This window comes from Chelonoidis abingdonii, chromosome 26, assembly GCF_003597395.2.
Source record: "Chelonoidis abingdonii isolate Lonesome George chromosome 26, CheloAbing_2.0, whole genome shotgun sequence".
Taxonomy (NCBI): domain Eukaryota; kingdom Metazoa; phylum Chordata; order Testudines; family Testudinidae; genus Chelonoidis; species Chelonoidis abingdonii.
Genome location: NC_133794.1, coordinates 2,639,328 through 2,654,640, shown reverse-complemented (window position 1 = coordinate 2,654,640; position 15,313 = coordinate 2,639,328). Strand labels below are relative to the sequence as shown.

The 15,313-nt window shown below is 48.6% G+C and overlaps 1 protein-coding gene across 1 annotated transcript in view; it reads left to right on the top strand.

Moving 5' to 3' along the window:
* Window positions 1-15,313, top strand: part of LOC116826049 (complement C3-like) — a 78,050-nt gene that overhangs the window by 38,417 nt on the left and 24,320 nt on the right. Inside the window, 4 exon segments of the mRNA XM_075061173.1 lie at window positions 660-819; window positions 5,374-5,469; window positions 9,403-9,553; window positions 11,515-11,678. Coding sequence (XP_074917274.1) covers window positions 660-819; window positions 5,374-5,469; window positions 9,403-9,553; window positions 11,515-11,678 — 571 coding nt within the window.

Here is a 15,313-nt window from a genome sequence, read left to right as displayed (position 1 = left end):
CGGCCTCCGGGGCTGCTCCCAGGACCACTGCTCCAGCTGCTGCTCAGATGGCCCCCAGGGTGGCCCCTGGCACTGCTGCTGCTCAGGCGATCCCCTGGGACTGATGCTCGGGTGGTCCCCTGGGCCAGCCACCCCAGCCGCTGCATCTGTGGAAGTCACGGAAAGTCACAGAATCCATGACTTCCACCCTCCATGACAGACTCACGGCCTTAGTAATGCACTCCAGGTCCTTTCACTTTTAGGGGGCTAGTTTGTAGCTGGCTCAGACTAACCGTTACCATATTGATGGCTTATCACTGGCTTGTGTGAAGTTGAGCTTGATGACTGTCTGGTCCAGTTCCCAGTGGCCAGCTGTCCACAGCAGGCCCCCAACCCCACCGTCATGGTCATACAGCTGCAGGCAGTGAGAGCTCAACTGGCTCAAGTAGAGCCAGCCATAATAGGAAGTAGTGTCTGGATGTGCTTTCCTGGACAAGTGGTGACATTTTCCCTAACTCCATGCTCACTCACATTACCATAAACTGACCCACATGAACCTCACTCCATTTACTTTTGTGAAATGTCTCAACTGATACCTGAGTGCAGACGGTCCAGCTTTCACACTGAGGGCAATTCCGGGAAGGCAGGAGTGGCCGTGACATGATTGATTCTGCCCTCAGGCTGACGGCGTATGTGGCGAAGGTCTTTGCCCTGGCTAAGAAACTGGTGCTCATTGAAAACCAAGTTATCTGTGGGGCGGTGAAATGGCTGATCCTGGAAAAGCAGAAAATGGATGGGGGCTTCCAAGAAGATGCACCCGTAATCCATGAAGAGATGGTTGTATGTGTTTCCTTTGACTTTTATGCACCAATCACTACCCACCTCAATCATCACAGCAACTTGTTGGTTCATAATTCAAAGGGACGTCTTACTGGGCTACATCCCAAAGTCTGTGCTCACGCAGGCTGATCTCCTCTCTCTCTCTCTCCTGCATCAGTGGAACAACCCAGTGCAGTTACATGGGCAGCAGTGAATGGAGATTCAGGCCCAATGGGCCAGATTGTATCTGTTTAGTCCTTAGTGGACTTCATGGAGTCTTTGGCACTTCTCCCTTGTTGCGGGTAAACATTCTGTTGGGGGTAAATCATATTAGGTTTTGTTGTTGTTCGGGGTTTAGGAGTGAAAGGGGGGGTCATTGTTGGAGCTAGGGGCATCAGGGTTGGGATTTAGGGGTGCCAGGGTTTAGGGCATGTCAGTTTTAGGGTTTTAGGTAAAAGGGGGTGTCAGTGTTGGGCTTTTGGGGGTGTCAGTGTTAGCGTTTAGGGTAGAAGGGGTTGTCAGAGTCGAGGTTTGGGGGTTTCAGGGTCAGGGTTTAAGGTGTAGAAGGGGATGTCGGTGTTAGAATTTAGGGGGCCTCAGTGTTAGGTTTTTGGGGTGTTAGTAGTGGGGTTTAGGGATCTTAGTGTTAGGGTTTAGGGATTGAAGGGGTGTCAGGATTTAGCAGAGGTGCTGGAAATAGAGGTGCGCAGGGTGCTGCAACAACCCCTGGCTTGAAGTGGTTTCCATTATATACAGCAGGGGTGGCCAACCAGCAGCTCCAGAACTACATGTGGCTCAAAAGAAAATATGCGGCTTCTGCCAGGAGCGAGCTGTGGGGAAAAAATGGTGGGTGCTCAGCACCCACTGGCAGCCCTATCAGTCCCCCACCCCTCCTGCCTGTCGGCGCCCCCCTCCATCAGCACCTGCCCCTCCCACTTGCCCTCCCGCTGCTACGATCAGCTTTTTCGTGGCATTGTAGCTCTGGAAGGGAGAGGGAGGAGCAAGAAGCGCCCAGCCTCCATCCCTCCCCCAACCCCTCCTGCTGTGATCAGCTGTTTCGCGGCATTGAGGTGGCTCGGGGGGGGGGGAGGTAGAGGGGCTGGGTGCTGCATCCTTGCTCCTCCCCCTCCCTCCCTGAGCCTCCTTAATGCCGAGAAGCAGCTGATCAGTGGGCGGTGCTGGGGGAGGGAGGAGCCGAGGACCCGGCGCACAGCCTCCTCCCCACGTCCCCTTGCCTGCTGCCCCTGTTTCGCACCAAGAGGCTCTGGGAGGAAGAGGGGGAGGAGCAAGGACACGGCTCACTGGGGGAGGAGGTGGAATGGGGCAGGAAGAGGCGGAGGTGGGGCAGGGATAGGAAGGGGCAGGGTGGGGGTGGGGACTTGGTGAAAGGGGCAGAGTGGGAGGCGGGGCCTGGGGCAGAGCCAGGTGTCCAGCAACCCCTGGCTGGAGCCTGGTCTCCTTCAATAAAGCACACGGTGACTAGCTCGTGTGGAAATTTTTAATCAAAATTTTTCTTACACCATTTAACAATGGAAGGCAAGTGCAAGCGGAAAAGAAAATTCACAGATGAAAATCGAGGCTTCCAACAGGAGTGGGAGCATAAGTACTTCTTTGCTGAACATAATGGTAAGGCCATGTGTCTTCTTTGCCAGACATGTGTCTCTCAGTTCAAATCTTCAAACTTGCAGCAGCATTTCGTTTCTAGCCATGTACATATGGATCAAGAATTCCCACAAACTTCTGAAAATTGAACCTTTTGAAAAAACAAACAGATGTAGAAGCTCAGTTCTTCACTGGATTTGCCAACTGATCGCAGACTGTAATGTTACCCTCCTTTTATGTGGCCTGGCATATAGCCCATGCAAAAAAGCCCTACTCTGAAGACGAGTTTATAAAAATGTGCCTTACTGATGTGATTTCAATCCTGTCATCAGAGAACGAGAATCTACAGAAGAGAATTTCTGGCCTGCAGCTTTCATGCTACACATCAGAACGCAGAATCTCTGGCCTGAACAGTGACATCAAATCGCAACTGCACTTGCACGTTCAGCAGTGTAAGTATTTGAGCATCGCTTTGGATGAGTCGTGCGATGTACAGGATAAACCTCAGATATTGGTATTTGTCCAGATTGTGTTTGACTGTGTTGTAAGGGAAGAACTCCTGGATATCGTCCCACTAAAGGACAGAATTCGTGGATGAGATCTAAAGGAGTCACTGATGTTGTTAGCTACAAAACACCACTTCCCTTTATAGAAGCTCACTGCCATTGCAACAGATCGGGCTCAATCCATGTGGGGATCTGTGAATGGATTGGTAGGGCTTTGTAAGTCTGAGAGCTTTCCCGAATTTTGGACATTTCACTGTATTATTCATTGGGAACAATTGGTTTGTAAAAATCTCAAATTTGATCACGTCATGAAACCAGTCCTGCACATTGTGAATTTCATTTGCTCAAATGCACTCAGTCACAGACAACTTCAAAATGTAATCAAAGATGGGGGGAGAGAACTCAGTGTTTTGAGCATTGGCCTGCTAAACCCAGGGTTGTGAGTTCAATCCTTGTGGGGGCCATTTAGGGGACTGGGGTAAAAATCTGTGAGGGGATTTGTCCTGCTTTGAGCAGGGGGTTGGACTAGATAACCTCCTGAGGTCCCTTCCAACGTTGATATTCTATGAACTGGATGAAAACAACTTCCTTGTTTTGCCATTTCACTGTACAGTTCGATGGCTCTCAAGAGAGAGTTATTTCCTGTTTTTTTCAAGCTCCTGGAACCAATAAAATTGTTTTATGGAGGAGAAGCAAAGAATACACCCTGAGCTTACAGGTCCTGGGTGGGTTCTAGACTTGGTATTTCTTGCAGACGTGCTGCTGCATTGGGATAAACTAAACATGGACATAGAAGGAAAATTCCAGTTGCTGTCTCGTCTAGTGCAAAGTGTATTTGTGTTCTTGAACAAACTGCAGTTGTTTCACAGACATGCTTGAGGGAGAGCCGACACACTTTCCCTCAATGTCACAACTTCCAGACAGATCAAAAGAAGATGCAGCAGAACCCCTAAAACGGAGCACAACTAGATATGTGAGCATGATTAAAAATCTTAAGGACAGTTTTGAGGAAAGATTCCAAGATTTGTAGCAGAAAAGACTTTAAATGAAATTTGAGATTGGCCCTTTTAGTGCTGAAGCCGATTGTCTGAAGCCCCGTTTAGTTATTGACAAAGCAACATCCCGGATGGAAATAATAGAACTTTTGGAAGATGACAATTTGAAATCTGTTCAGAAGACAGAGGGGACCCTCACTTTCTGGAAATCTGTACCAAAGGATAAATACTCCAACATCAGAGGTGCAGCTCTAAAATTAATCTTAATGTTTGCCTCGACCTGTCTTTGTCAGTCTCTTTTCTCAACACTCAAACACGTGAAATCCAAGGAGCAATCCATTTTGACAGACAGCCACTTAAGAGAACTGCTGCGTATAAACACAGCTGAACACAAACCAGATTTCAAGGGACTTGTTGAAAGCAAAGATTGCCAGAAGTCCCACTAAGTAAAACGTTAAGACAAGTTATTATAATTAACTATATATTATAAATGCATAATAAATATACATTATCAAATTATATAATGATTGTGTGTGCATATATATATACACGCATATACATATATAATCATTACATAATACTGTGGCCCTTTGGCAATGTACATTGGTAAATTCTGGCTCCTTCTCAGGCTCAGGTTGGCCACTGCGATATACAGGGTTACAGTTTGGTTCAATGGCTCTCAGCACCCCTGCTGTAAACATTGTTCCAACACCCCTGGGGTGTTGGGGTTTAGGGCTGTCAGTATCTAGGTTTAAGGGGTCTCAGTGTTAGGGTTTAGGGTAGAAGAGGGTTTGTTCGTGTTTAGGGGTGTCCATGTCTGGGTTTATTAGATAGAAGGTGGTGGGGTTAGTGCTGTGAGTGTTGTTCTGGTGGTGGAAAGACATCTCCAAAGGGGAGAGTTTTGCAGAGTTTACGAAAGACACTTAGACTCTGGCCTGGCCTGATCTCCCCGGGCATTGGTTCCCCAGCCACCTCCCCTTGACTGAGAATGCCTTGTCCTCACCTCTCATGCGCTTCGTCCTGGGATTAGTGATTTGCATTGCCCCAGAGGAGCGCAGCTGTCTTGCTGCTTCACAGGACAAACTTTGGTCTTTGATGTCACTGGGGCTTGATCCATTAACTGTACTGGAAGCTGCCTGGGAGCTAGTGAGGGGACCTGAGCACCGGCCTGGTGAGCTAAATTCTCTCAAGCTGGTTTAATACGAAGCGTCTCTATTGATTTGGATGGAGTTCCTCCACACTGACAGAGGAGTAACTGAGATCAGAACCTGGCCCGTTGCACGACAGGTGTCTGTTAGCCAAAGGGAGTTTCAGTGATAAGTCTGGCCATGACCGAGTCCATTCTTGGGTAGCTTTCTAGGATACATGTGTTCTGTTATAATTTCCTATGCTGAGGTCCTGGGATTAATTCTGTCTTTTCATGGTACTCGGAGGATTTTCTTGTCCCAAATCTGTCCTTTGCTTCCCTTTAGGGAGGGTACAAGGGGGCTGAGCCTGATGTCTCTTTAACAGCTTTTGTGCTGATTGCATTGGAAGAGGCCAAGGACATCTGCAAGGATCAAGTCAACGTGAGTATCTCTGCACCATAGATTCACTTCTATGTTCATACCCAGGCTTCCCATCTTACCATGCCCCGTGGCATGTGGAATTTCTGGGGCAGGAGTTAGTGGTGTTGCCAGATAGTCTTCTCTTCCTCACACATCCATTGAGGAGCTCAGGTCTCGAATACCTGGGACACAGCCTTCGGAGTCCTCCAACGATCTCACAAGAGTCTGCCAGGAAAACAAGAGAAGCTGGGCTTGGATATTTGTCATATAAAAAAAAAGAAGCAGAAAAAAATGATTTAAAATAACAGAGACCATCTTCAAAAGATGCAATGAGTCCTTATTTGGGCTTGGCTTTATGCTATGGTTTAATGGCTTCTCCATCTACAAAAGGAGAGAATATCAGAATACAAGGCTTTCAGAATTACAAGCTGGGCAGGTTTAAGTTTCCTGTTGTTATTATTATAATTATTATTTATATTGAGGTAATCCCTTGGAGCGGCAGTCCATGACCAGAGATCCTGTTGTGCCAGGTGCTGTACAAACACAGAACCAGAAGACAGTCTCTGCTCCAGAAAGTTTGCAATCTAAGCATGCAGGAATATTAAGGGGAACTGGACGGGTCATGGGATTAGTTATGGCACATTGATTTACTTATTTAGATTTAAAATAATTTTTAAAAGATGCATATGCAATGCTCTAGCATAGGGTGAGCAAACTACAGCCCGCGGCCCACGTCTGCCCTATCAACCTTTTTAATCTGGCCCTCGAACTCCTGTTGGGGAGTGAGGTCAGGGTTTGCTCCGTGTGGCTCCTGAAAGCAGCAGCATATCCCCCCTCTTTTTCCTACATGTAGGGGCAGCCAGGAGCTCTGCACACTGCCCCGCTCCAAGCACCACGCCCACAGCTCCCATTGTCCAGGAAGTGCAGCCAGTAGGAGCTGCAGGGGCGATGCCTGTGGATGGAGTAGCATGCAGAGCTGCCTGGCAGGCACTATGCCTCCATGTAGGAGCCGGAGTGGGGACATGGCACTGCTTCCGGGAGACGCACCTGCAGACTGGGCAGCACACAGAGCTGCCTGGCTGTGCCTCTGCATAGGAGCCAGAGGGGGGACATGCTGCTGCTTCCAGGAGCTGCTTGAGGTTAGCACTGCTTGGAGTCTGCATCCCTGTCCCCCTCCCAGGACCCAGCCCCCTGCCTCAGCCCTAATTCCCCTCATGCCCTCCGAACCCCTCGGTCCCAGCCCAGAGCATCCTCCTACACCCCAAACCCCTCATCCCCAGCTCTGCCCCATCCCAGAGCCTCCTGTACCCTGAACTTCTCATTTCTGGGCCCACTCCAGAGCCCAAACCCCCAGCCAGAGCCCTCACCCCATCCCAACCCCCAATTTAGTGAGCATTCATGTTCCATACCTAGATGTGGCCCTCAGGCCAAAAAGTTTGCCCACCCCAGCTCTAGCACCCTGCCACGTCATCAACCACACAGTTACATCCCACCAGGGTTAAAGTGATCATTTCAGTAGGAACTCAGCTGGCCAGACAGCAACAGAACCTCCTTTCTACCCCCTCATCTTTAGGAGAAGCAAACCCTCAGCCCTCTCCAAGAACCCTATCAAAGAGGTGTCTTTTGCAGCACGCTCAGGTCACCACATTTGAGCTATTTCAGGCCAAGCTGGGGAACAACTTCCAGAGTTTTGGAGCCCTTGTAGAAAACAGCCTGGCAGCTGCCCCCTCTCTTTTATAGTGAGGGGGAGCCAGCTGACTGCAGCTGTAACAGTACGGCACGAGGAGAGAGGCAGTCATCTATAGGATGAAGACAGTGTGGCCTAGTGGCTAGCGCACTAGACTAGGGTTCAGGAGACTTGAGTTCTCGTCCCACACCTGCTGGGGGACCTCAGGCAAATAACTTTCCTGCTCTGGACCTCAGTTTCCCTTTCTGTAACAAGACTGACCTCCTTTATAAAGCACTTGGAAATCTGCTGAGGAGAAGTGTTATATAAGAGCTTGGTATTATCAGATCCTAGGACCTGGTGAAACCAGGACAGGGGGATGACGCTACCCTCTCATCTCACGGAGACTTGCTCGGCCACTACCTTTCATGGGGCTAAACAGAGGACATCCTCCTCCAGAATTGCCTCCGTCTTTCTTCTTCAGGCTTGTCAGTTCTACATTTGCTCCATATGCGCTTTGTCCTCCTGTCCACCGTCTGTCCACTATTTTCTTGGCCTCTTGTTTTCCACCTGTAAACATTACTCTCAAATGCCTCCCTAACAGGATTCCCTTCACAAGTGCTGACTTTTATTTTTCCCAGTGGGTCCTCCATCCCTGCTCTGCCCTGAGGCCTCATCCCCACTTCACTCCTTCCCTGCCCTTGCTCCTCTTCCTGCCCCCGCTCCTCCCCCTCCCTGCCAGCCCACCGCTCCCTCTTCTCCATCCCCTCCCCTGAGAGCCTCCAGCCAGCCGCTTGCTGAAGTGGCCAGCCCCAGGGACCTGCTAAACAGCTGATCGGTGGCCAGCTGGGGCAGAACCACTGTGGTTGGTGGGTGCTGAGCACCCCCTATTTTTTTCCATTGATGCTTGAGCTGCAGAGCACCCATGGAGTCGGCACCTATGATTCTCTCCATCCCTTCTTTGTATGTGCCCACCATATCATCTTATCCTCCTCTCCTGCAGCTTCTGTCTGATACCACAAACCAGGGCCAGATTTAGGGGCAGGCAATCCAGGAAACAGCCTTAGGTGCTGGGCTGGGAGGTGGGGGTGGGACGATGGGCTCAGGGTGCTGTTTTTCTTATTAGAGACAAAAGGGAAAATCGAATGTTTGAAGTAAAATGTTTCCAGTATTCCGTATATGGATTCATTTCTCACTAACCTCCTAGAACATTCTGGACCTATAAGCTTTGTTTCTATAAGCTTAGAAGAAACAAATGTTTTTTTATTTGCTTATATATGGTATGAATAAATGCAGATTTACAGCTCCTAGTGTGCAAATTTATCATCTTATACGACAGGGATAAATCGTGCACGCGAATCATGCATCAAAGTCACGAAATGGGCTACAAATGCAATAGAAAATAAGTTATTCAAAAATTTAACAAACAGGGTTGGGGGGAATGCCAAAGATGCTATGGGGCGCCATTTGAGGTAGGGCCGGCCCTGCCACAGACTTTGGTCTCACTCCTGATGACATTCTGCATGTGACTCATAGACTATCAGGGTTGGAAGGGACCTCAGGAGGTCATCAGGACTAATCCCCAACTAAATCATCCCAGCCAGGGCTTTGTCAAGCCTGACCTTAAAAACCTCTAAGGAAGGAGATTCCACCACCTCCCTAGGTAACCCATTCCAGTGCTGCTTCACCCTCCTAGTGAAAAGGTTTTTCCTAATATTCAACCTAAACCTGCCCCACTGCAACTTGAGACCATTTACTCCTTGTTCTGTTATCTGATACCACCGAGAACTATCTAGATCCATCCTCTTTGGAACCGACTTTCAGGTAGTTGAAAGCAGCTATCAAATCCCCCCTCATTCTTCTCTTCTGCAGACTAAACAATCCCAGTTCCCTCAGCCTCTCCAGAAATGTCCCCTTTCACCGCCTTCAAATATCTCACTTCCATGGTTTCCTACCTCCTCCATCTTTCACCAGCACAAAATTCACTGTGAAATTAAATAAAGCTGGAAGCCACATAAATTCATAATGTCTTAATGTAACCTACACACCTCGTAGGTGTGGTGTTCTGTTCCATTTAGTAGCACTGAGACCACTTAGAGAGAGATTAATGAGTCTGTTCTAGAACCTTACGACTTTTAGCTCATGCAGTAGAGGCTCATGCATGTAGCTCCACAGGTCCCATTCCACCCGGCGACCACCAAGGTCTGTCAGTGTTACATTAACACCACCCGAAACCTCAGCCTAACCCACGAGTTTGATTTTCTTTTGTTTTCTTTGTCACCTCATAGAGTTTCGAAAGCAGCATCTCCAAAGCCACTGACTACTTAGCCCAAAGGTACCAGTCTCTAACCAGACCATACACTGTGGCTCTTGCATCCTATGCCTTAGCAAAGGTGGGGAAACTGAACACCGAGAAGGAGCTCATGAAAGCTGCGACAGGTAAATGAGGGCATCTTATCAAGTACTGAAACGATGTGCCCAAGTCAGGATGGGGTTCAGGGAAGAGAAGCAAAGGAATTTGGAGAGGGATTAACTTATGAGGAATGAATACCAGGGATAGACTTGTTCCTTTTGGCCAGATTTGAGCTTTTAGAGTCTGTCTGGGCAAAAATCACATTGGGGAAGAAAGCTACTAGACAGAGCCTCCCCTGGGATAGTCCTTGGGATGTGCTATAGACCGCCAGGATCCAACTTGGATATTGATAGAGACCCCTTTAATGTTTTTAATGAAGTAAACACTATTGGGAATTGTGTGATCATGGGAGACTTTAACTTCCCAGATACAGACTGGAGGACAAGTGCTACTAATAATAATAGGGCTCAGATTATTCTGGATGTGACAGCTGATGGATTTCTTCACCAAGTAGTTGCTGAACCAACAAGACGGGAAGCCATTTTAGATTTGGTTTTGGTGAGTAGTGAGGACCTCATAGAAGAAATGGTTGTAGGGGACAACCTTGGTTCAAGTGATCATGAGCTAATTCAGTTCAAACTAGATGGAAGGATAAACAAAAATAGATCTGGGACTAGGGTTTTTGATTCAAAGGGCTAACTTTAAGAATACGAATATATTTAGGGAGATGGGATGGATCTGAAAACCGTGGTCTAAAGAGCGGAGGAGGCTGGAATATCAGTCAGGCTAGCACAAGAAATAATCAGAAAGCCATCATGCCAAGAAAGGGGGGAAAATCATAGGCAGGAGTTGTAGACCAAAGTGTGATGAGTAAGCGATCCGTCAGAGAGTGATTAAGAAAAAGCAGAAAGCTACAAGGATGGAAGTGAGAGGGATCAGCAAGGGAAGCTATCCTTTAATGACGGTCAGACACATGGATGAGTGGTAGAGGCAAAAGCCAGTAGAAGTTGGACCTTTGCAAAGAGTGAATAAAAACATAGTAAAAGCGTCTATAGCCATAATACAAGAAACAGAAAGAGAGTGGGACAGCGAACACTGAGGATGGAAATGAGGTTAAGGATATCGTAGGCATGGCCCACTTACTAAACAAATAAACTTTGCTCGTCTTTAATGAGCGCTAATGAGGAGTACTTAGGGATAAATGTAGATGACAAATGAGAATGAGGAATTGAGTAGATATTACACAGTCAAAAACTCGAACAGACCTTATCGAGGACAAGATGGGGGGCCCAGATAATCTTCATCAGATATTAAAGGAAGCTGGCACATGAAATTGCAAGCCCATTAGCAAGAATTTTTAATGAATCTGTAACCTCAGGGGTTATACCGTATAACTGGAGAATTGCTAACGTAGTTCCTGTTTTTAAGAAAGGATAAAAAAAGTGATCTTTCAGACTTAGTGGAAGGAGCAATCAAGACTCTTTCTGTAGTAGATACAGCTAAAAACAATGTAGGGATTGCCCAAGGCACATGGCAGGTCAAGAGCTAAGGCATGTGGACTGAGGGGTTTCCCTGATTGCAAACCTAGGGGCTAGTATGTTGGTTTTTCACCCTGTACATTAGAGGCAGAAACCAGCCTGGAGAAGCTTTATGAAACAAGGAGAGAGACATTGCTTGTTGGGCCTAGAACTCACTTCAGGGGCAGACTTGGGGGTTTCTCAGCAAAGAAGTTGCCTGCTGTTGGTTTCTCTCAAACTCAGAGAAAACGAGACTTTCTGTGCCTTTTTGTAAGCAATCCAGTTTACACCAGAGAAAATACCTGAGGCCTATCACTAATTCCTCATCCTAATTGAAACAATCCTCCAAGACCCCAAATATTGGGTAGCTGCTCGTCCCGAAAGGGGCAACAATCAGTTCGACTTACCCATTCTCCATGTGGAAAGTTGGGGAAGGAGTCAGGCGATGGTATGGTCCAGTCAGGTCTGATCAGAATGAGTGGATGTCCTTGGGAAGAGTCCTTTAGTTTGCCTTCTTTGCTGCTGCCTAGAGGGAAATCGCTGGGAAGAGCCGAACGCCCGCACTTTCACCATTGAGGGCACCTCGTACGCCTTGCTGGCCTTGCTGAAAATGAAGAAGTATGAGTTGACTGGTCCCATAGTCAGATGGCTGAGAGAGCAGAACTACTATGGAGGAGGATATGGATCTACCCAAGTGAGTATGATCCTTATAGTCCCGCGTATCCTTCTGATACTGTTTTGTGGGCAGGTCTCCCATCAGAAGGGATGGGATTCCGATCACTTGAGTCATTGTAGAAAGCCCTGGGGAATGCCCAGTAGAGAACAATCCTGCATTGCCTGGGAGATGGGCAACATGACTTATCAGGTCTTTGCCCCGTTAACCTAAGGCAGAGACTAGCACAGGAGTATGACTGAATCTTCTCACTAGAGGCTCCATCCTGCCAAGGTGATGGGTGTGAGCACATGCTTCACTTTAAAACAGCAAGTTGTCCTGGGGAGTCAATGTGCCTTCTCTTCCCATGGGCAGAAACTCACACGCATCTGGACTCATTCTGGCATTTGTTTGTTTTTTGGCCATTGGTCTGGAGACAGGGTACCAGGCATGGACGACCAACAGTCTGAGTTCATATGACAAAGCCATGGTGGATCATGACTAATCTGAATCAATTTGGGTTTTATCCATCACTGAGTAGAACTGTAAACATTATTTTTGGATTTTTTTTAAACTGTACACTGGAGATGATAAAATCTCTACTGCTAGTGACAGCTAAATAAAGATCACTATGGAGTGTCCTCAGATATCCCTTCCTTCCCTGGAGTACGGGGGCCACTAGAAACTATAGGGTCTGTCTGTGTCCAGCAGCCTCAGTAGAGAAGTCCCTTTACATTCCTTACTACCGAGTCTTGTATTTTCTCTGTTTAAATGGATGCTAAAAGCTCAGTCGGGAGTGGCCTATAGTTTTGGAGTCATTGGCCATGTGTTCTATCCCTAACACTGTACTGTGTGTGGCATAGATGTCTCTATATATGTAATCTACACACCTCCTGGATGCGGCGCCTGACACCGAAACCACTTAGAGAGAGAGATTTACATGTCTGCTACAGCCTTAGCTAAGGGACACAGGGCTTTTGGGTTATTCAATAGAGGCTCATACATTTAGCAAGAAGTCCTGTGTTCGAGTCCTGGACAAGCCCCCACTTGTAACACCGATAGACCCTGGTCGTCGGTGGGCAGGATTGAACTTAGGACCTCTGGAGCTAAATGCATGAGCCTCTCTTGTATAAGCTGAAAGCCACATGGCTAAGGCTGTAGCGCACCCATTAATCTCTCTCTCTAAGTGGTCTTGGTTCCACTAGAGGGGACAGAGCACCACACCCTGTGGAGGTGTGTGAGTTACATATACATTGAAGGATCCACTATCTTGTTGCACTGTGTCCAGCTGACAGTCGGCCCTTGTTAATAGCTGGGAAGCTAATTAACCATGCACAATATATTTATTGACTGTGGGTTCTATTCCTGGCTTGGCCACTGGCTTCCTGAGTGACCCTGGGAAAGTTACTTCCCTGCCCTGTGCCTCCATTTCCCCATCTGCAAAATGTGGATAAAGATCTTGTATTGCTTCGTAAAGTCCTTGGAGATCTACTAATGAAACACACTACAGAGGAGCCAGGTAATATTATTATATAACCCTTTGCCTGCGTGACACCCAGTGGAACCCTGGTGTTCTTCTTCGAGTGCTTGTTCATGTCGATTCTAATCGGGTGTGTGCGCGCGCACGTGCACGTTGGCCGGAAGATTTTTCTCTTAGCAGCATCCATTAGGTCAGCCTGGGCACCGCCTGGAGTCGTGCCCTCATGGCGCCTAATATATAGCCCTGCCGACCCACCACCCCTTCAGTTCCTTCTTACTGCCAGTGACGGTGGCTGAAACTTCCCTTAGCTCTTGCTCAGCAAGTTTCTTCTCTATTCCATTGTATATAGTTAGTTCTTAGTGTTGTTTGAGTTAACAGTTTAGTATAGTATGGTATTTATTGGGGTTTCCCCCCACACTCGGGCCCTGGCGCCATAATATGCCACGGTCCCTGGGTTTCAAGAACTGTATGGTCTGCACCAAGCACATGCTGACAAGTGACCTGCACTCATCGTGTCTGCGGTGCCTGGGGGAGACCCATCAGAAAGATTGTTGTAATATCTGCCACGAGTTCCATCAGAGAACATTTAAAGAAAGGGAACAATGGCTCAAGGTGATCTTCATGGAGGCAGCCCTACAGCCCCACTCTGATCCCGGCTCGAGAGACCCGACCCCTATGGTGTCATCCTCAACGCGGAGCGCCCCAGCACCATTGGCGAGTTTGGCACCAAGGAAAGACTCCTCCAGGGACGTTCGGCACTGCTATGGCTCCTCACAGAGCCCGTCTGACAGTAGGCACCACGCCCACTCACCAGTGTCTCAAAAGAAGAAAAAGCCAGATGACCGTTCTCCTCTGGCTAAGCCAGGAGACGTCCAACCTCAGGCGGGCCACCCCTTGGCATCTCCTTCTGGGGCCATGTTGACTCCTGCCCAGGTGTGGCAGTCGAGTCCAGCCCCATCTCGATCACCGGTGCTTACGCAGCAGCTGCAGCTCCTGTCCATAGCAGAAGCGTACTAGGCTGCTTGGCACCTCCTCCACCTGACAGCACCGTTCTCTCCTGCCAGGGAGGAGCCCTCAGCACCAACATAGCTGCATCCTCCGGTGCACTCTAAAGGGAAGCCAGCTATGATGTCGAGGTGCTCCCGTTTGCCTTGTCCATCGGCACCTACCCGCTCCAACAGAGAGCTTACCTGCTCCCCGAGCTCTTGACATTCAAGGCATTGAGGACCAGCTCCTCCGTGGTCTTCAGTGTCTGAGACCTTGGAGTCTGACTCCTATCGCTCGGGAAGGAGCAGAAGTCGTAGAGTGAGATTGGGTAGAGACGAGAGCATCAGGCGTGCCCTCCAGAGTGGCAAAACCCACATCAGTGGCCCTTCTGGACCCCCTGGGGTTTTCAACGAGGGCCAGGAAGGAACTCAGGGCCCACGCTCAGCAACATCTTCACAACCTTTTGTACTGTCTTCCACAGTGCATCTGCCCTTTGCCTCCAGCCCAGTCATTGACTCTGGCACCAAGTTTGGCTCTGACTTTGGCACCAGCCTTCACGGCGTCAATGCACCCATCTCCCATGCCTGCACCATTGTTGATGTTGACCTCGATGCAGACACCTATGGCCCCGGTACTGATGTCAGCACCAGGCCCCCCTGCCACCCACTGCCAAATGCAGTGAGCGGCGGTATTTCATGTCCTCCAGAGGCTTTGAGCATCTGTATTCCCACCCACCACCAGACTTGCTGGTGGTGGATGCGGCTAACCAGTGGGAGAGACAGGGTTTTCAAGGTCCTTCCCCAAAGAATAGGGATGCTAAATGCCTAGATCTCGTGGGTAGAAAGCTTTACTCAACTGGTGGTTTGAAGTTCCATATTGCTAACCAACAGGCCATTGTGAGCAGGTACTTTTATAACACCTGTGCAGCAATGGCGAAGTTCACGGAGCTCATCCCTTCGGATTCCCGATTGGAGTTCCCCGCCTTGGTGGAATAAGGGAAATTAGTCTCCTGGGCCTCCTTGCAGGCAGCTTTAGATGCTGCCACTAGAGTGATGACAACGAGTGTGGCTATGTGGCAGGGGGGCGGGGGGTGACTGCAAGTCTCAGGATTACCCTATGAAGTCCAGCAAACCATTCAGGACCTTCCCTTTTAGGGTGAGACTGTTTTCAGAGAAGACAAACTGCTCCACGGCCTAAAAGATTCCCGAGC